At 33.1% G+C, this 21,129-nt stretch overlaps 2 protein-coding genes across 5 annotated transcripts in view; one reads left to right on the top strand and one right to left on the bottom strand.

Moving 5' to 3' along the window:
* ints4 (integrator complex subunit 4) overlaps positions 1–9,807 on the top strand; it is a 22,417-nt gene extending 12,610 nt beyond the window's left edge. For both annotated transcript variants that reach the window (XM_022665983.2, XM_022665984.2), the window contains exons 14-23: positions 240–373; positions 1,509–1,675; positions 1,766–1,859; positions 2,763–2,843; positions 3,015–3,145; positions 3,245–3,304; positions 4,468–4,627; positions 4,724–4,867; positions 6,191–6,311; positions 7,452–9,807. In XM_022665983.2, coding sequence (XP_022521704.2) covers positions 240–373; positions 1,509–1,675; positions 1,766–1,859; positions 2,763–2,843; positions 3,015–3,145; positions 3,245–3,304; positions 4,468–4,627; positions 4,724–4,867; positions 6,191–6,311; positions 7,452–7,639 — 1,280 coding nt within the window. In that variant the 3' untranslated portion in view covers positions 7,640–9,807. The remainder of the gene's footprint in view (positions 1–239; positions 374–1,508; positions 1,676–1,765; positions 1,860–2,762; positions 2,844–3,014; positions 3,146–3,244; positions 3,305–4,467; positions 4,628–4,723; positions 4,868–6,190; positions 6,312–7,451) is intronic.
* On the bottom strand, positions 6,397–21,129 carry aamdc (adipogenesis associated, Mth938 domain containing). 3 transcript variants are annotated; one of them, XM_022665986.2, is made up of 4 exons: positions 21,069–21,129; positions 14,295–14,436; positions 11,660–11,755; positions 6,397–10,019 (listed from the first exon to the last, which is right to left on the bottom strand). In XM_022665986.2, exons 2-4 carry the CDS (start codon positions 14,424–14,426, stop codon positions 9,879–9,881), a joined length of 369 nt encoding a protein of 122 aa, XP_022521707.1. In that variant the 5' UTR covers positions 14,427–14,436; positions 21,069–21,129; the 3' UTR covers positions 6,397–9,878. The 3 variants fall into 3 exon arrangements, with proteins under 3 accessions (XP_022521707.1, XP_022521708.1, XP_022521706.1); XM_022665987.2 differs by lacking the exon at positions 21,069–21,129 and adding an exon at positions 19,132–19,274; XM_022665985.2 differs by lacking the exon at positions 21,069–21,129 and adding an exon at positions 16,188–16,291.

Raw genomic sequence — 21,129 nt, 5'->3', positions numbered from 1 at the left:
TGCTTATTCTACCTCTGATTTTCTTTTTACCATTAGGACCATCCTGGAAATACAATTTTTTTGTATGTAAAGAAAGTATTAATGAGCCTTAATACCTGAAAAGATTAACGTTAATTAACCACAGAAAAGTAGTAATTATGATTATTGTTTATAATGACTACTAATGAGATGTTGAATATGGTCCTGATGTTCTTTCATAGTGCTTTAAAGAGTTCTTGTCCTGATCTGAGCATTTTTAGACATTGCTGTGTTAGTGCTGGTGTTTAATGCAGCAAAGTCTTGTCCCACCATGCCAGCTCTGTTCTCTGACCACACCTTCCATCACTACGCCTACCTGCGGGACAGCCTCTCACACCTGGTGCCACATCTCAGGGTAAAAACTGCATCACACACTCTTAAGACAAGATAGGACCATCATATTTACCATACACATACACATTAGTGTGCACACGTGCCCAGAGTGGTGGGAAGCTACTGCTACAGTGTCTGAGGCAAAGTGAGGGTTAAGGGTCAGGGTCAGGTTTATCAGTTAAATGTTCTGACCTTTTAGGCTAAATTTGAAAATAGAAAATTAAACTAAAACTTGAGTATTCACTCATTTCACTTTTCCATTTTCAAGTTTTAATTTTCTGCAAAAAAAAAAAAAAAAGAATATATGCAATGTTGACATTACTTACAACAAACGTAGATTAGATTATATCATCCTAGATGCAAAAATGTAAAACTGAATTTTTCAGAAATTCTGATTGTGAGGGACAGAAATGAAAGACTAAAAAAAAAAAAAAAAAATTATGAAATTGTTGTTGTTTTTTTCTTCCCTATAATAAATGGGGTGAGAAAATTAAATAAAATATTTGCATGGTTTATAATAGTGGTAATATTTTAGACGTTATGTCAGTATAATGTGGATATCCCTCTTTCTCTTTCCCTCTGTCTCTCTCCCTCACTCCCTTTCTCTCCCCCCCTCCCTTTGAGTATCTCTCCCTCCCTCTGAGTATCCCTCCCTCCATTTTTCTTCCTCTGATCATCTCTCCCTCCATTTCTCTCTCTTCCGCTCCCTTTGAGTATCTCTCCCTCCATCTCTCTCTCCCTCCCTGAGTATTCCTCCCTCCATCTCTTTTCCTCTGAGTATCTCTCTTCCTCTGACTCTCTTCCTCCATCTCTCTCCCTCTCTCTGAGTATCTCTCCCCCTTTCTCCCACCCTTTCTCTCTCTTTCTCAATCCCTTTCTCCCCCTTCCTCTTCAAATATTTCTTTCCTTCTCTCTTCCTCTTCATATCTTTCTTTCCCTCTCTCTCTCTTTTGATAACTCAGTATTTATCATTGTTTCATGAGCAAGAAGAGTCTAGTAGTGCAGTTATATTTAATTAAACAGCATTGTTGTTTTAATTCTGCTTTTTATTATAGGATATTTAAACATTTTTTATATTACAATTAAATATCTGATTACCGCTGATAATCAGATGTATTTTCCTAATAATAATACTAGTGTGTCTTTTCTAAATGTAGTTACCAGGCCGGAAGCAGGCAGCGGTCCTGGGCTCGGAGTTATCCGGAGTCGGGTCCGGTAGTTTAGAATCTGCACAGCAGTTCCTGCAGGACAGCCTCGCTCGGGTCAGCACCTTACAGAACCTGGACTCACCTGGAGCTCAGGATCTGCTGGACTTCACTATCAGGTCTTTTACAGATTTATTACTGATGTAATCATGGTGCTGCAGCTTCATAATACCTATATTCAGTAAATCTGTCCATCCTCTCTCACACAGAGACCTGCAGAGGCTGGGGGAGCTGCAGAAGGAGCTGGCTGGATCCGCAGACTTCTGTGCCACGTACCTGCGCTGCCAACTTCTGCTTATGAAGGTACATGAGGGTACTTCCACTGACTGATCACTTTCTGAGCTCCATCTACCTTATAGCTCCAATATAGGTATAGAAATACACACCAAAGTCTAGTTAGAGAGATCTTTCTCAATCCAAGGTCCAGAACATCATAAGATCTAATAACTTTCATTATAAATTAGTACCATATTTGGTATATTGAAGTGCCATAGTATTTACAGTACCAGTTAAAAGTTTGGATCTCAGGGTGAAGGAGAAGCAGTAACTGTTGTTCAGCACCTCCAGGAACTCCTTCCTTTAAGACGCTGAGAAAACTATTCCAGGTGATTCTCCCTCATGAAGACACTGAGATTAAAATACCAAGAGTGTTCAGATCTGTCCTCAAAAATAAATGTGTTACTTAGAAGAATCTAAAGTATAAAACTGATTCTGGATTCTTTAACACTTTTTGTTTACAAAAAATATGCATGTGTTGCTGTAGAGCTTTAATAAAGTCTTTAATATTAAAATTACAATGTAAAAATAAAAAAAAGTAAAAAGAAAGAAAGCTTGTCCATACTTTTGACTGGTACTGTATATCAGTTTTTCCTGTTGTCAGCCATTGAATTCAGTATATTTCAACAAGATGTATTACTAAACTTACCTGGATTATGTTATACATACAAAATGATAGTTAGTTTGCATTTTATTAGATTTTATTTTCATTTTTACTTAATTTACACTATCATTTTGTATTTGTGTTGCTTATTTTTTGTTTTCTTTTTAATATTTTAGCTTGCTTATTTAAGTATTTTCCTGTTTATAATTTATCTTTTTCAATCCATGTAAATGCTCAGCTTTATTAAAAATAAGGGTCACCCTCAATGTACCTTAGAGCAAAATAAAGATTGATTAACTGATTGATTAGATTTTCCTTTTCTTAAGGCTCTACAGGAAAAGCTGTGGAACATGGCTGTGCCCCTGTGTCTGAAACAGAATGCCATGGCATCCACTGCTGCACAGCAGGTACACACACACACACACACACACACACAAAATATGACTCATGCAGGCAGGTAAATGTGGCCCTTCTCTTTCCAGCTCTATTTAATTCATTCTGACCTTAAATAATCTGTATTTGTTCATCATTGCATACAGATAAATATTGTGTGCCTGTGTGTCTGGTATGTGTTTTAGATCCTGGAGGAGACGTATAAGTTGGAGTACCTGTACAGCGGGCTGGAGACTCGGCAGGTGGCCACTGTTCATAACGTGCGACTGCAGGCCAAAGCACTGCAGCTCATCCTGACCGCCCGCACCAAACGCGGGTCAGTACCAGCAACACACACACACACACACACACCTTTACAGCACAGGTCACAGGTATCTGTTGTGGTATATAACTGATCTGTTTTTTTTCTTTACAGGGTAGAGTCTGTTCTTGCACTGTGTGAGAAATTCCTACAAGAAGTGGAATCTTTTCAGAGGTATTTATATATCACATCATTACACAAGCATTCTTATAGGCCTGTCACAATAATTACATCATAGTGAACAGTATTTAAGCCAGTCGTGCTTCAATAACTGTGTCTCCATACAAACAATGTGGACTGCAGCAGGTGAAGGAAAAAAAATATATATATTTTTCAAACTATGATTTTTTTTTTAAATGTTGTTGAATTTAAGAGTATAATTGCTTTGTTATGCTAAAATATTATCATTTTGTCATTGGAATTTAAATGGCTTTAAAATGACGATTAATATCGTTTATCACAATTTCTGGGATGAAAATATCGTCTGCAAAAAAATGTATTATAACAGGCCAACATTATAATATTTCTTATCTCAATGAATATAGTTGCGTAATTGCACTTTTCTGTTAAATTAAAATCCTGCCATATACATTTAGTTACAAATTGAAATTGTAGCAAATTTTTCTTTTATGTGTTAGGACATTTTAATATTATTTAAAGCTTTTAACCAAATATATGTGCTTTAATGCAGAATTGGTCTTTTTATTACTGTTACGGTTATCTTTTTCATGAAAATCTTTTATAAATATACATAATAATATAATAATAAATAATATATATTTACATAACAGATGCAGATGAAACTGCTATAGGGTAAAACAAAGAACATAGATGCACAAAAACATAGAAAGAAAAACGAACTAATAAAAATCCAACTATAAAAAGCATATATATATATATATATATAAAAAAAAGGATATATGAAAGGATATATGAAAATATATATAACAGTAACAGACCATGCCATCTATGGGGGACAGGAAAGTCATGGACAAAAATATTTTTTAATTATCAAGTCATTATTTAAATAAATGAACATGAAATAATACAAAGATGAAATAAGTAAAACAACAAATTAAAAGATATATTGTTAATTATGTGTTTGTTTGAAGAGGAATGTTTTAAGTTGTTTTAGTGGGAATTAATATTACACAGCTACAAATGCTTTTGGATAATATACCTATTTTCACAGGAACTGCAGGATGTGTGCAGAATATTAAGAACAATATAAAAACATATTATGGGTTAGAATTAAAAATTAATAGATTATTATGTGTTTGAACATTAATAAGAATACACAGTATAGTACTCGTACCATGCCTTTTTTATGCCCACAGGCTCTTCATGACGGAGCTGCCTCACTTTCAGGACAGTTTTGTAGAGAAGCTTCTGGAGCTGATGCCCAGACTGGTGTCCTGTAAACCGCTGGACCTGGTGAAGATCCTGCTGACCACCCTGAGGCAGAGCAGGTTTATCCACCTCAGACTACCTGAGCAGGTATTTTTACACACCAGCGTCAGAAGAGCTGAGCTGCATATCCAGGTTAGACCTTCAGTTCTTCTTTAACTTACTGGGTTGTTTTTGGGTTGCCAGATCCACCGAGCTTTAGCCACCATCATTGAGCCGACGGGGGAGTCAGATAACCCTCTCAGATTTACCACCGGCCTGGTGGTGGCGCTAGATATTGATGCAACTCTGGAACATGTGCAGGACCCTCAAACAACAGTAAAAGTGCAGGTAGGATTTCTGTACCGGACAAATAATCATATTATAGTCTGTTCCAAATATAATATTTTAGATGGACTTATCTATATACATCATTTCAGCCTGTTAAGAAAAATATATATATGGTTCAGTAGCTCTTATAAATTATGCAGCAACTGCTGTAATGATTCACTATCTAATATAAATGATTTAATAACATATAAACAATTTACTACTATAAATTATTTAGTGGCTGTAATGACCAATTCAATTATTATATGATATGAATTAATTAATGATCATCTAGAAGCATTTCAGTAAATGTTTTTTTTTTTTAATGATTTAGCTATAAATCATTTAGTATTTGCTAAAAATGAACTGCTATAAATTATTAAATAGTTGCTACAAATGATTCTGTATTAAATATAAATGATTAACATGTTTAATTGATTTATCAACGGCTATAAGTGATGGTAAAGACTAGCATTTACTGTAAATGATTCAGTACCTGCTATAAATGGTCAAAGGCTTCTATAAATAATCATGATTAGTGATTGATATTAAATTATATTCAATGAGCCACTAGAAATTATTCTGCCTCTATTATTCATTAACTGCTATAAATTATTCAGTTACTGCTTTAAATTATTCAGTATCTGTTATAATTAATTCTATATCTACTGTAAACGAGTAGTTATCTTATGAAAATAATTCAACATATAAATGATTCATTAACTATGCTATATGCTACATATATCAATATTTACTATGTATATTTTAATATTAACTATAGATTAATCAGTTTCTGTTATAAATAATTTAATATCTACTAGTAATTATTTTAAAATTTATTTTATATTTAATTTATTTTAATTTATATTATTTATTTATTAAATAATTTATAGCAGGTACAGAATAATTTCATTACTATAAATTATTCTGTATATATATATTATAAATATATAAATTACTATAATTTAATATCTACTAAAAATGATTCAGTCTGTTAAATAATTCTATATCTACTATAAGTAATTCTGTATCTACTGTAAACAGATTATCTGATCTAAATAAGTAAGTATTTACTATAAATTACTGAGTAGCTGCTATAAATTATTCAGTATCTGTAAAGTATCTAGTATCTACCTGTATCTAGTATAAATGATTCAGTATGTACTATAGATTTACTGTTTCTATTATAAATGTATGTATGTATATATGTGGTTTAAAGTAAAGGATAGGAGTGTCCATATGCAGGCATTTAGGGTTTTAAAAAAATAAATTAATAGTGGCGAAAAGGCATTTTCCTCTGCTCAAAATTATATTTTTTCCCCCCTTTTTTTTTTTTTTAAATAGGTCCTCTATCCGGATGGACAGTCTCATATAATCCACCCTAAACCTGGAGATTTTAGGACCCCGGGGCCAGGACGGGTGAGACTCATCACTCAGGTGTATCTGTCCCATTCTGCCTGGACAGGTAAGAAACTTTCTGAACCTTCTTACTTTTAAAATAGCTTGTTTTAGGTTTTTTATTCAGTTTTGTTCTGAAAGAAAGAGATGAATTAGTTTCTTGTGGGAGTTTATTAGGGTGTACAGAATGAAATTCTAGATATAATATCGCAGATATAAATAGACTTGCATCCAGGCTGAACTGCCTGCTTCTTGCCAGAAGTTTAATGTGTCTGTGATGATCTGAGGAACTAGTTCTCTGCTGTTCCTCTCTCTCTCTTAAACAGTGCACTTAGATGTTTGTAACTTGTTGAGATTACTAATAGTTTACCGATATAGCATGGGTGACCTGTAAAATTAAACACTGCTTACCTGCATGTGTAAAAAAAAAAAAAATAGAGATAAAGAGACCAATAATAGTCTGTAAACAGCAAATCATGTATATTTCAGATATTGTCAAATTAGTGCAAAAAAAGTATTAAACAAATATAGAATAGATTATAATGCATAACTATAAACAGCATCTGCTTTAATTAAACGTTTATTATTTACATACGGTGCACAAATGTACATTTTATTTTAAACATTAGTTAGGGCTGCATCATATTATGGTGAAAAGAAAAACGGACTTTGCAATATATTTTTGCACTATACATCTTGCTGTATAAAAAAAATACAATAATTATATGCCAATGTCACAATATTAATAATAATAATGACTATAATGTATGTGTATCCAAGATTGGTGGGGAAAATCTATAGTAATTTGCTATATACACAACATTGCATATACATTTTTATTGTATGTATATGCGCAATGTCATGTGTATAACCCTTAATATTCTGTTATTAAACATTAGTTTCACATTGTTCACAAAAACACTGAGAAGTAACTCTTATCAGAAGGTTATGATGGCTTATAATTATATAATGTTATGTCATATCTATTATAGTATAAGCTATTGAGGAGTGCCAATATTGCAACCTCCTTTGGTTCACTTTTATTAGGGAGTTTTTGACATTTGGGAGTACCAGTAAAATATTTAAGTTAAATCATTTTCATGGATTTTTACATTATGGTTATGTATAAAACTACGTATTAAAGAACCGTATAATTTAAGAGGTTAATTTACAGTTCTGCTTGCTCAGTACAGTATTTCTGTTTCAGAGCCGTGTCAGATAGAGGTGAGGTTGCTCCTGGCCTACAGCTCCAGCAGCAGCAAACTCGCCACGCCCAAACCAGCCTGGAACGAGAGCACAGAGGGTCTGCCCACGAGCGAGAGCTGCATCGAGGGCACCATCAACCTCAGCAAGCCTGTCAAAGTCTTCATCATGCCCAAACCAGCCCGACGATAACCTGAGACGCAGACATGCAACTTAAAGGAGAATTCCGGTGTGAAATGGACTTTGTGTGTATTAAAACGCCCCTGCCTTCTCATCTTTGCAGTTTAAACTGAAGAAGGAACCCACAGCTGCTGCATAGGGCGCTCGCACAGGCTATAATGTAGGCACCGCGTTAACTTAGCCTTTAAAGGAGAACTCGACTGGTGTGAAATGGACTTTGGGTGTATTGCAACGTGATAAAAGGTAAGTACCATTTCCATTTTCATTTTGTGCACTCTGCCCAAACAGGCTTCAGAATGGATGATATGGAGCATGCCTTGCACCTGCAGATAAATCTCTTTTTCCACTGTTATTCAGGCTCCAAGTAGCTCCACACCTCATTGGTATAATCCGGAGAGCCCTGATATTTAAAATGAGGTACTTTAGTACTTTAAAACTGCACAAGAAGTTGATTAAAAAACATCGTTTACATCCCATAGTGTAGATAAATCTCTGTGCGCTGCCACAATAAGTCAACCGTCAAGCATGAAAGAATGGGTGGAATAGTTGAGCAGATTGCAAAATTAAATATTTTTGTTAATGCATATATTCCAGCTGTTGCTGAAAATATCTGGTTACTGTCGATATTAGAATTCAAAGAACCAACAACAAATTACATAAATGTTGCCCAAAATGTTTTACTATTCATGCTCGACGGCTGACTTAAATTTAAGATGGCCATGCCCAGAGATTTATCTACACTATGCGATGTAAACAGTGGCTTTTAATAAACTTCTTGTGCAGTTTTAAAATGTTAAAAGCCTCATTGTAACTGTCAGGGCTTACCGGATTCTACCAACGATGTGTGGAGCTACTTTGAGCCTGAATAACGGTGTAAAAAGAGATGTATCTGCAGAGATAAGACATGCCAAAGCCTGTTTGGGCAAAGTGCACAAAAAAATGGATCTTAGAAGAGGAGGGCTATTCAACAAAGGAAAGTAATTTTTTTTTAATCAGGTTTTAATACAACTAAAGTTCATTTCACACCATTAAAAGGAGTTCTCCTTTAAAGGCTGGCTTAAACATCTGTTATCTGTGTCGAGTTAACACGTTGCCTACACCGTAGTCTGTGCGAGCTCCCTATGCTCTCTTTAGTTAAACTGTAAAGGTGAGAAGGTGTGGTCTACAATGTAGGCTTTGACAAGGAAGTATAAATTGGCCTTTAAAGGAGAAATCCAACGTGAAATGGACTTGGGTTGTAGTGAGACATGGTAACAAGTACAAACTTAGCTCGAATAGCCCACCTCCATTCTCCTCCAGCATTCCTAAATACAGAGCTTTTAGCTGATGCTCCCAACAGGCTTACAATGCTAGTGATGGGGGCATAGAGTAACCCATGCAAAGAAATCACTATTTTTACATTATTAACAAACTCAAAGTAGCTCCACACTTTATTGCTAATTCTGTGAAGGCCCTGACATTTAAAATGAGGCTCTGAGAACTATGTAAGTGGACAGATAGTTTAATAAAATCACTGTTTATACACACAGTATCTTCAGTTAGTTAGTAAGTCAGCTGACTAGCAAGAATGAATGTGTGAATTCCAGTTGTTGCTGTAAATATATATCTATACCATTTAATGCATTTCAATGAAGAACTACCTAAAGGTACTGTGTGTATAATAAACAGTGTATTAAATAAACCATCTGTGCACTTTTAAAGCTCTCAGCGCCTTGTTTTAAGTGTCAGGACCCTCAGATTTCTACCAATGAAGTGTGGAGCTACTTTGAGCTTATTAATGGTGTAAAAATAGCCATTCTTTGCATGGGTAATCTATTCCCCAATCACTAGGATTATAAGCTTTTTGGGAGCATCGACTTAAAGTGCTGTATTTGGGAATGCTGTGGGAAGGACAGAAAATTTGGTATTCAAAAAAAGTTCATACTCGTTATGTTTCACTATAGCCTAAGTCCATTTCACACCGGATTTCTCCTTTAAGTGATTATGCACTGAGCAAATGAGCTTGAGGCTAAGACTGTAAATAATTAACTAATAAATAAATCAACAGCTTTTCTTTTGCTAATAGGACTTTGCTTAAATGTTTTAATTTAAATAAACTTATTTTTTCTGCATCTTTAGTAAATTCATGTATGTGTAAATATCTAAACAGTGTTTAACAAATAAACTCTTTCTTTAAAGCACCCTCTCGTTCCTAAAGTGTTCTGTTTCTGATTTAAGGCTTGATACTTATGGGTGTTCAGGCAGGTTGTGTTCAGCAGGTAGAGTGGAAGACTCCTCCTACTTTAGCCCCCTGTCCAGCCAGGATGTTGTATTCCTTTACAGCCTTTTCAGTCTGCAGCACTTTTACATCCACACCCTGCTTCTTCACATAATCCACAGTGGAGGGAGGAACCTGGAACAGCAAGACACAAGCACTGTTCAACCTTCAGCGTCTTTTAGCGTCAATTTTAAAGGAGAAATCTGGTGTAAAATTGATTTTTGGTGTAGTAAAACATGATAAAGAGTACTACACTTTGTTGAATAGCACACCCTTTGCTCTCCCACAGCTTTCTGAGATGCAGTAATTGTATTATATTTGTCCAAATATGCTTTAAAATGGATCATACGGGGCACACCTCATTGGTAGAACTGGTAGAACACCGCCATCTTTACATTTACCTTAAGACAGGTTGTAAACAGAGGTTTTTAATAAGCTTCTTGTGCACTTAATGCCACATTTTAAATGTCTTTTCAGATTCTACCTATAAAGTGTGGAGCTACTTTGAGCCTGGATAACGGTGGGGGACAAAATATACAAAGTGCAAAAAAATCAAAAAGTTGAGGGAGAGTGGAGGTGGGCTACACAAGGTTTAAAGGTCTTTATCATGCTTTACTACACCAAAAGTCAATTTTACACCTAAAAGTCTGGACCAAAGGTTCATGTGTTTGTTGCACTGTATAAGCTAGATTTTGGTTTAACACAGCAGTTAGTATAGTGAGTGTATGATGTCAATTTTACAAGTTTTTGTTGCAAATTTTGTGCCAATTTTTTCCATGCCATCAATTTCAGACTCACTTCAAGTTAGGCAATATGATCAAAATGATACTGTAATATTCATAGCTAATATAAAATTTAGGTGTATATTTTCTGTTCTACCTGCTGATACATACACATTATTAAGATATATTAAATAGAAAAATTAGGAGAGAACCTAGGTATGCACCACAGAGAAGTGTAGCGTAGGCTTGATACACACAGCAGGTAAATGTGACCCAAATCTGATCTTTTACATCATATGTGAAACAGGTGTGTGGTTTGTGAGGCTGTGTAAACAGCAAAACCACACTGAATGTGACATTTTCAATTTCCTATTTTTACATCACTTCAATATGTAGTATTAAAAACCGCTACATATTCAATTTGTGACAATGCAACTCTCTGTCTAAACAGCAGGGTCAGAATTTACGTGACGGAAAAAAGATAAAAAAAGAAGACAGCAGCAGCGATTTTAGAGATTCAGTGAAGGAAAAAACAAGGTAGCGGAGCTCTGAACTGACTGTTCCAATGATATTTAGGTTTGTGTTGCAACCATGCAGTATTTCTAATGAACTGGTTCCTCACAACTGCAGAATCTAACCAAAAAAAATAAGGAATAAAATCTGTCCACTGGGTGTAGTAATACTGGGTATAGAATACTTTTATAGGGTAAAGAATGAGAAAAAGATTCACTTTCACTTTAATACCTTGCCTCTTAAGCGGACAGCTGTTCTTCAGCGGTGGCTAGAGAATCCTCCGGTTAGCTGCAATGCTAGGGGTTAGTGGCGAGCACTTTCATCAATTCACTGCTGCTGTCCTTCTTCCATCTGCTTGAAGTCACTTCCCCTTCTCATCACATATTAAAGTGACCCAAATTCGAATTGAACGTGTGTTTTTTGCTGTTCACACATGATGTAAAAGATCAGATTTGGGCCACATTTACCTGCTGTGTGAACATATCCTTATACAAGCTACATGTGTGTTTTTATAAGGGATAGTAAATTAGTGTAATTCACCTGCAGCGCTTCACTCATTCCCCTCCCTATGACCAGCAGCTCCACACCTTTCTTTAGGATCTCCTCCAGGTCAGCTGGCTGCACACCTGGGTGATGCTGGGAGATAAATAGCAGTGAAAGTATTAAAATTTAATTTCTATTTCTATAAAAGTCTCGATGACAACTATCTATTTTTTTAAATAATTATATAACTTGAATATTCACAGCAGTTACTGAATTATTCAGAGCACATATTGCCTATGTCCAATGTAGTGCTGGGCGATATGGGAAAAATCATATATCGCGATATGGAATTTTTTATATCACGATAACGATATATATCATGATATATCACATTTAAGTATGTTTTCAGTTATTCTTCGATAAAAATTATAAAATAATATCATTGCTTACTTTTTTTCTAACTTTATTTCAAAGTGACAGTAAACCCAAACTTTCACAAATGAGAATTACTACCTTTTAGTGCAGCAATGTATATGTATCAAATGAAAACAGATGAGGTAGATGCAGTAGCTCATTTTTTTCAAAATTATACAGGTATTTAAATTAACATTTTTTAAAGTGTCCATCCAAATAACGTAAAGCAGTGTCATGTCGCAAAACCACATTATAAAGCTTTTTTTGCGACGATTACTTTATTATCACTTATATAAACCGAGTTGCAAAGTGCAAAGTGACCACAGCAATACATTAATCGTACCCTACTTTATATATTGCATGAATAATTGATGAAATTACTGTAGAAACGACTGGGACAATAAAAGGTAAGCAGCACAATAGACACTTTTCTATCATCCCCACAATATTTATCGTCATATCGCACAACACTAATCCAATGTAGAAATCTCTAAAATGGCAAAAATGTTAATAAAAATGTAATGTATTCACAAATCATTTTAGAGCATTTATATTGGCCTATTCAATATGAGTTTTTGACATAGTGTGATGGAGAGAACTAAACAGCTTCAATATACGATTTGTATGTTAGGGTTCATACATGTTTTAACCAATACATTTCTATGATTTGTTTATGTTTTTTTTCATGCCTTCAAGGCAAATTTTCATGACCATATTTGATTTTTAAAACATCAGTGCGGACATGGACAATAAAACCAAAAAAAATCAACTAAAACTATAATTAAAATTGATTATAGTAGGCCTGAAATGAATCTCATAAAAATGCTGACACACAATATTTAATAATAAAATGTGTGTCAGATACTGAGAGCTCCATTGTTTAGGGGGCTTAATTATTGAATTAACTCTGAGCTGATGTATTTTGTAGCTCAAAATATTTTTTCCCATAGATAAACTGAAACACAAAGATTTGTAGACCAAACTTTCATGACTTTTCCAAAACTTTCTGTGTATTTTTATTTTTCCAAACCTTATCCAGGTCTAAAAATTGCTATCGTCAAATGCCAGGACTTTTCTAGATTTTTCATGGCTGTATGAACACTGATACATTATTCAAGATATTTATAATCATGTGTACAGTAAGTTTGCAATTATACTATACAATGAAATTCTTACTTTGATAATCCTCCACTGACACACAAGTTAATTAAATTAATTAAAAAATAGAAAGAGTAGAAGAACTAAAAAAAAATATAGACTATAAACACAATAATTAAATATTTAAGTTAAATGTACACTAACAACTATGGACGAATAAAAATAGACAATAGTAAGTAGAGTAAGAGCTTAAAACTGGTAATATGTGCAAAATAACATGGCAGTAAAGCACTGTGTGTATTTGTGAATATTATTAAAAAAATAATAAATAAAGTGCACTGTGCATTACTGTAAAGCAAGTAAGTGTATTTATATATACACATGCTAATTACTTTAGTCACTGAACAAGTACAAATTATAGCAGATATCTAATACTTATTAGTAGACACAGAATGTTTCACATTTTTTCACACACTTTTACACTTTTTTAGTTTTTTTATACTATTCATCTCATAGTAAATACTTAATTTAGATCAGTTACAGATCACACAAATTACACAGGTACAAGACCCACTCCAGAGTCTGCCTGTGTACTGTCTGTTATAATTACATAACATTATCAATATTTACTTTTTATTCTAATACCCAAACGGGTCATGCAAGTTTTATTTGTGGCATTTATCAGCTCTTACTATAAGATTAGTGGAGAGTCCTGCTTTGAATTTGTTGTTCTGTAATAAAAGTCTTTTTTCCAGAGTTAAATTATTACCGTATTTTTCACACTGGATTATAGGATGCATTATGTGACACTAGTAATGAACAGGGGTGTTGATATTTTTTCATCTAATACAGCAGATATGTAAACTGTAACTACTAAAATATATATAGTCAAATATATTTATATATATAAGTCAAACAAGCACTGGATATTAATCTACACAGTAAGTTTAGATTTCTAGATTACCACTAAGGCTAGGTGCAGCAGCATTAGCATTAGCAGCTAACTGCTAGTGCTAGCTGACTTTACTGCCCTTAACAAACTAACAGGTAGAAATCTTACATAAGGCTACCGAATTATAAGGTGCACTGATGATTTTTGGGAAAATCAAAGGATTTTAACAGTGCCTTCAGTATTTCTAGTCTCTTTCTTTATTCAGTATAGGGGTGAAACAGTACTCACATCAGTACCAGTCTCTCTCCAGTTCCATTCCCGGCTCCCACCAGGCCACACCTTACAGTCTTTATATGCGGAGGAGCATCCTTTCACCTTCATGTGGCCCCAGGACAGCGAGGCGATCTCGGGAGAGGTCATGGCTCTTTACCTAAAGAGAGGAAACATAATGAGCTTCATTAAAGCAGGGGTTCTCAACTGGTCTCAGCCCAGGACCCACAATTTCTCATGGTCTTTAGGTCACGACTCACTTTTAAAGAATACAAACCATACAAACTGATAAAAAAATAGCCTTCAAAAAACCATTTAAACATACATATAAATGCAAAGTGATTTTTAAATGCAATTATTTTAAGAAACTGAAGAAGAGCACGACAACTACATGCTACTACAATAAAATTCAATAAAAAACTGAACAAAATACATAATATTTCACTTCTATGCATATCTCTGCATTTAGAGTACATTAGTAAGAAATGCGCTTTCTTTTATTTATTTTAATGTACTTTTTTTTTTCTTTTTTTTCAAGCTGTCTGAGACCCACCCAACGTGTCCGTGACCCATTTTGGGTCCCGACCCACCAGTTGAGAATCTCTGCTTTAAAACATTGTATCACAAAATTTATAGAACTGCAATTTACTAAAATGGAAATAAAAAATATTTTTGTGTGCAAAATCAGAGCTTCATCTCAGATCAAAAATCTTAAATCACAAATAACACAAATAAATAATGATAAAAGTGGCAACGTGTGAATGTGTGAGATTAAAACACCAAGAGTGTGCAGATCTGTTCTCAAAGCTAAATGTGCTACTTAGAAGAATCTAAAGTATGAAACATATTCTGGTTTATTTTTAACACTTTTTATTTACTAAATAATTCAGCATGTGTTCCTGTAAAGCTTTAATATAGTCTTTAATATTAAATTTACAATGTAAAAAATCATAAAAAGAAAGAAAACACAGAAAACACACTACACATAGAGCCTAGATAGGACCTTTCTAAACTTAAGGTGGGCTGTAATAATGAGGTCCAGAATACGGCTATGACTTTTATTATATAACCACAGATATAATGCATTAACCTTTCAAAAGCTTTATTATTATTTTTTTTTTAGAATTTAATTTTTAAAAACGTTAAAAATACAATAGAAATATATTTCCAGAGTCATGCTTACTACACACTAGAATACCTTTAAAAAAGTATCTGAAGACACTTTTAAAAGACACTTAATTTGTAGTTTCAAAAGCCCTAATTACATGTCTCAATTAAACCTTTAATTAATTTTGATTAATTTGCCATGTAATCTTTTATGGTATTCTTGTGATTAATGCCAATTTAAAATACTCGGAAAAATACATTAAAGACTCTTAATCTGTAGTTCCAAAATAAAAGTTGTATGCCTTGAATAAATTTATGAGAAATATTTCTGCTCCATGTGTAATTTAAAAAACATTAATTAATAATTACAAACCGTAGAATATAAACGTCTTAAAATTTTTATTTACAGTCTTGTGCTAACTACTTTTTTATACATTTAAAAAAAATAAAAAAATATTTTTAAAAAAGACTCTTAATCTGTAGTTCCAAAATAAAAGCCCCAAGGCGTATGACTCAAATAAACTTATGAGACGCATTTCTGCAGCGTATCTTACTTTAGAAGTATGCATTTAACGGCAAAACAGCCTAAATCACCTAAAAACATTCAAATTGAGGAATAAACAGGTTCTGTATTAAAATATTTGGTTTAGTTAGTAGTTTAAGTTGCTGAGTTATCGATTTTGAGGGGTCTAAAGTTTGCGGTCTCCCACGAACAATTCCACGCAAATAAACTCTATTATTAACTTTATAATGCTTTATTTCAGTTTAAAACACAAGAACATAAGGTTAATAAGGTTAACTAACCTCTGTCTGCTTCTTCTAAGAGCTGCAGCTCGGTCCTGCTGCTCTGCGACTGTGATATAATAATAAAAACCAACGCGGTGTCTGATGGACACGCCCACTTTTGCGTCAAACTCCAGCAACCAATCAGGAGACGCCTAGCGACCGGTCACAAAATCAAAGAGCCTCTACAGAGGAGAAGACCCACTTATGAAAATATCTTGCAGGTTCACCACACCAATAGAGGGCGCACATTAGTGAGACCAAAATGAATGAATTCATATGGAGCATTTTATCCAAATTATAGTTTTTAAAGACTTCATACTTTTTAGACTGGATTTGTTTACTCATTTCCTCAACACAGAATCATATCAAATGTTGATGTGGCCGAACATGATTTTTAAAGCTTTTAAACTCCAGTTATAAGTCTTTTAAAGAGCTGAAAAACACGATGTACTTTATTCTGCATCCAGAAGACACCATTTTCAATTTGAGTTTTTAATTGAGAGTAATGTACAGACATCACATAATAGATATATAATATCAAACATCAGAACTCACCATATCTAACCAGCACAGTAACATAAGCCATTAATTCATCTCAGAATAGATTTAGCTTCACAGTTGATAAACATTATTGCTAATTTGCCATTTTGTATTTCATAATAAAAAGCCAAGGGCAGATAATATAAATGTATACAAAATATGTATACTAAAATACAAAACATTATTATTATTAGAATGACAATTTATTTTAATTATTTTAATATGATTCAACATCTAAATTCTGTATATATTTGCATCTAATTATTACGCATTTTAAGAGTAGCAGGGTATATTTTATTAATACAAAACAACATATTTGAGCACCTATAGTATGAGATGCTGTAAATACTGTATATCTTATATCTGTATATCTTATAACTGCATTTTATTCACTTAAACATTACAAAACTATTAAAGATGATGTTCACAGATACCAGAAATTATTTTCAGGAGATTCTTCACTACTCAGATATGTCTCAAAAGAGTAACAACACTTTAATACATTTTTACTGACTGATGTTAATTACAGGGAGCTTTTAAGCATGTACCATTCGATCAAAATTATAGTTTTTAAATGCTTGATCATGCTTGATTTTACTTATTTGCCCAAACACAGAACCATATCAAATGTTGCAGTGCTGCAAACATAAGTTTTAAAGCTTTTAAACTCCAGTTATAGCATTTTAAACAAGTCAGTCATCTCACATCAGCAGTAATGACAAATGGAAACAAACGTCCGTTTTCCTTGCCTTTTTTAGTGACATGCCTTAATTTACTTTTTTAAATAAAAGGAATATTTTACAAAAGTAGTTAGTCTCTATTTTTAATTTACGATTTTAGCGGTCACCCCTTATTCACCGTGGCTCCCTCTAGCGGTAATATTCTGATATAACAGGAGAATTAGAAAGTGGGAGAGGCCCTCAGAATAAATACTGCACTTAAATCATTTAAAGAATAAAACCACACTTATTTGGCTAAAATGGCTAAACTATTGATCTATTTTTATATATTTTTAAATCACTTTCTGTCCATATGCCACCATACATCACATAAATGCTTATTAATAATAACTTACCAGACTCGCTCCAGTGATGGGATTACCTTTCCTGCAGAGCACCAGCGAGCTGTAATTCACTACAAGAAACCCTTTACATCTCAGCTCGCTGGTATCACTAAATCACTTTATAATTTTTGCTATGTTTTTGAGTTGTTATTTGGTCTTTTTTAAATATTGGTTTGTTTTTAGATGTGTTTTAACCCTTCTTTTATAGTTTTTAAAATTTATTTGTTTATTTTTTTTCTTTTATTGTTTTTAGTTATTGCTTATATATTTTTTTCCTTTACTCATCTGTAGTTGCATTCTCATTGTATTACCTTTGATTTTCTTACCTATGATTTTATGATTCTTATTAAATTCTTATTTGTTTCATACCTTATTTTAAAATATCTTATGTCTTAATAAAATGCTGGGTCTTTTTATTTATTTATTCTTTTTCTGTGACAATCCCTTCTCTGTGTATTGGCTCAGCCACATTGTAAATGAGGGCCACCTTAATAAGTTTAAATAAAGGTTTATTGATTAATTGACTGATTGACTGATTAAAATATGGTCAAATATCTATATTCTGTTAATATTTGCATTTCCTTTTTAAGGCATTTTAAGCAGGGCTGGTATATTTTTTGTTATAATTATTATTACAGAGCAATATATTTCAGATATTAATGTAAAAATAGTGTAGTTAATCCTCGGGTAGTTTTATTTTAAAAGTCTTTAAAAATATTTATATAATACACAGTTTTGTACTAACCATGCACAGGAGAATATATCTAAAATACTTTTAATAAACTTCTAATCTGTAGTTCCACAATAAAACTCCTAGTCGTACCTCATGTAAACCAAGAGATGTATTTCTGCTCCATATCTTATATTAGAAACATTAATAAGTCCATGGCAAAACAACTTAAGTTACACCACATAAATCGTTAAGTTGTATAATATAAATGTCTTAAAAAGAAACTTGCAGAGTCCTGTGCTAAATGTTTTTTATAATACCCAAAATACTCTGAATTTGTAGTTTAAAATAAAAGTCCTAGTCCAATGGCTTAAATAAACTTACGAGAACAATTTCCTCAGCATATCTAGATATAGAAGTCTGCATTTACGGAAAAATAGCCTAAATTACCTAAAAATATATTTAAATTGTGGAATAAACAGGTTTTGTATTAAATCAGTTGGTTTAGTTAGTAGTTTCGTAGCTGGATTATGAGCTGTGAAGGGTGTAAAGTTAATTTTGGAGCTCCAAAAGTCTAAAGAAGGCAGTCTATGGTCTCCCAAGAACAATTATACGCAATTAAACTCTATTATTAATTTTATAATGTCTTATTTCAGTTTAAAACACAAGAAAAATGGTTGTTAACTGACCTCCGTCTGCTTCTTCTGTGATATAAAAATAATGACCAACACCTGTGAGTGGGGCCGAGTCTGATGAACACGCCCACGTTTGCGTCAAACTCCAGCAACCAATCAGGGGCTGCTCACAGGTCGGTCACAAAATCAAAGAACCTCTACAGAGGAGAAAACACACTTATCAAAATATCTTGCGGGTTTGCCGAACCACTAGAGGGCGTTCCTCAGTGAGACCAAAATGAATGAGTTCCCATGGAGTATTTTATAAAAATTATAGTTTTTTAAATACTTAATAATTTTTATATTATACATTTACTTATATCCTTGACACAGAACCATTTTAAATGTTGCAGTGCAGCAAACATCATTTTTAAACCTTTTAAACCAGTCAAAGAGCACACAGTAACAGTAACGCTAATGTCTTTACTGCCTAAAACATGTTTACTGTAAAAAAAAAAAAAAGGGGAAAAAGAAAAGAAACAAGGCCGTTTTCTTTGCCTTTTTAGCGACTTGCTTCACTGTACTTTCTGAAATTAAAGGAATTAATTTTTTAACACATTTATTTTCCACAATTTTATTAATTTTGGTTAACTTGGGATGTTTTGCAATGGAAATAATTATTTATGTTTCTAAAGTAAGATGTGAAGAAGAACAATTCAAATAAACAGGTCAGTTTTCTTTGCTTTTTTAGTGACAATTTTAATTAAAATTCCAAAATTAAATAAATATTCTGGAAAAGTGTTAATTTTTTGTTTGTACTACAGGGAAATTACTTAGAAAGTGGGCAGTCTCTCCATAATCCGGATCTCTGGCAGCATAACAGAATAAATACTGCACTTTACAATATATAAAATAACAATTACATAAAGGCACTTTTATAAAATGAAATGGTACACTGAAATGCCTCTAGATAAAAAATTACATTGTTTTGCATTCAATTCACATGTTTTATTAGCATGACACTTTTACTTAAAGTTTATAAAAGCTACATGCAGTAGTTTAGAAGTTATAGGCATGGTTTAGATGTGAAACAAACAAATGTGCCGATTAAATATGATGAGCATATTACTAGAGACTGGAAGGAGGGCCCTATTACAAAAATAACCAAAATTACCTAAAAAACTAACCCTTATAAAAAGTTTCATTATATAGAACTACAGATGTAATGAAGTATCCTCCGGTGGTTTCATATTAAAAAGTCTTGTGCTAAACATACACTGGAAGACATAACAAATATTCTCTGAAAATACTTTTAAAATAAAAACATTTTCAAATAAACATATGATTCTGCAGCATATCTTACTTTAGAAGAATGCATTTAACAGCAAAACTGCCTAAATCACCAAAAATTACTAATAATTCAAATTGTGGAATAAACACAGTTAGTAGTTTATACTGGAAAAAAATATCAAAAACAATTTTAAAGACTCTTAATCTGTAGTTCAAAAATAAAAGCCTTAGTCGTATGGCTCAAATAAACCTATGATAAGTAGTTTACAACATAAGTTACCCAATAAAATCGTTAAATTGTGTAATATAAACGTCTTTAAAATTTATTTTGGGCCAAACTATTTTACATACTTTTAAAAACTCTCTGAAAATACTTTGAAACGTCTCTTAATGTAGTTCCAAAATAAAAGTCCTAGTCGTGTTCATAAATAAATATATGAGAAGTATTTCTGCAATATATCTTATTTAAGAAGACTGCATTTATCGGCAAAACAGCCTAAATCACCTAAAAAACGTTTTTTTATTACAACAGTTGGTTTAGTTAGTAGTTTAAGTAGCTGGGATATCAGCTTAGAGGGGTGTAAAGTTCATTTGAAGCTCCAAAAGTCTAAAGAGGGCAGTCTATGGTCTCCCACGAACAAATCCACGCAAATAAACTCTACTATTAATTTTATAATGCCTTATTTCAGCTTAAAACACAAGAAATAAGGTTACTAACTAACCTCTTGTCTGCTTTTTCTGATAGCTGCAGCTCGCGCCTGTTCACGACCGAGTAGACACGCC

The sequence above is a fragment of the Astyanax mexicanus genome, chromosome 9, assembly GCF_023375975.1.
Source record: "Astyanax mexicanus isolate ESR-SI-001 chromosome 9, AstMex3_surface, whole genome shotgun sequence".
NCBI lineage: Eukaryota > Metazoa > Chordata > Actinopteri > Characiformes > Acestrorhamphidae > Astyanax > Astyanax mexicanus.
The sequence above is the reverse complement of the archived record's forward strand: the minus strand, read 5'-3'. Positions and strand labels throughout refer to the sequence as shown.

Excerpts from the sequence above, each read along its gene's own strand:
- aamdc (XM_022665986.2), bottom strand. The coding sequence starts at position 14,426 with ATGACCTCTCCCGAGATCGCCTCGCTGTCCTGGGGCCACATGAAGGTG. Across the intron at positions 11,756-14,294 it reads GGAGAGAGACTGGTACTGAT|CATCACCCAGGTGTGCAGCC; the intron begins GTGAGTACTGTT and ends TTTATCTCCCAG. Across the intron at positions 10,020-11,659 it reads GAATGAGTGAAGCGCTGCAG|GTTCCTCCCTCCACTGTGGA; the intron begins GTGAATTACACT and ends TTGCTGTTCCAG.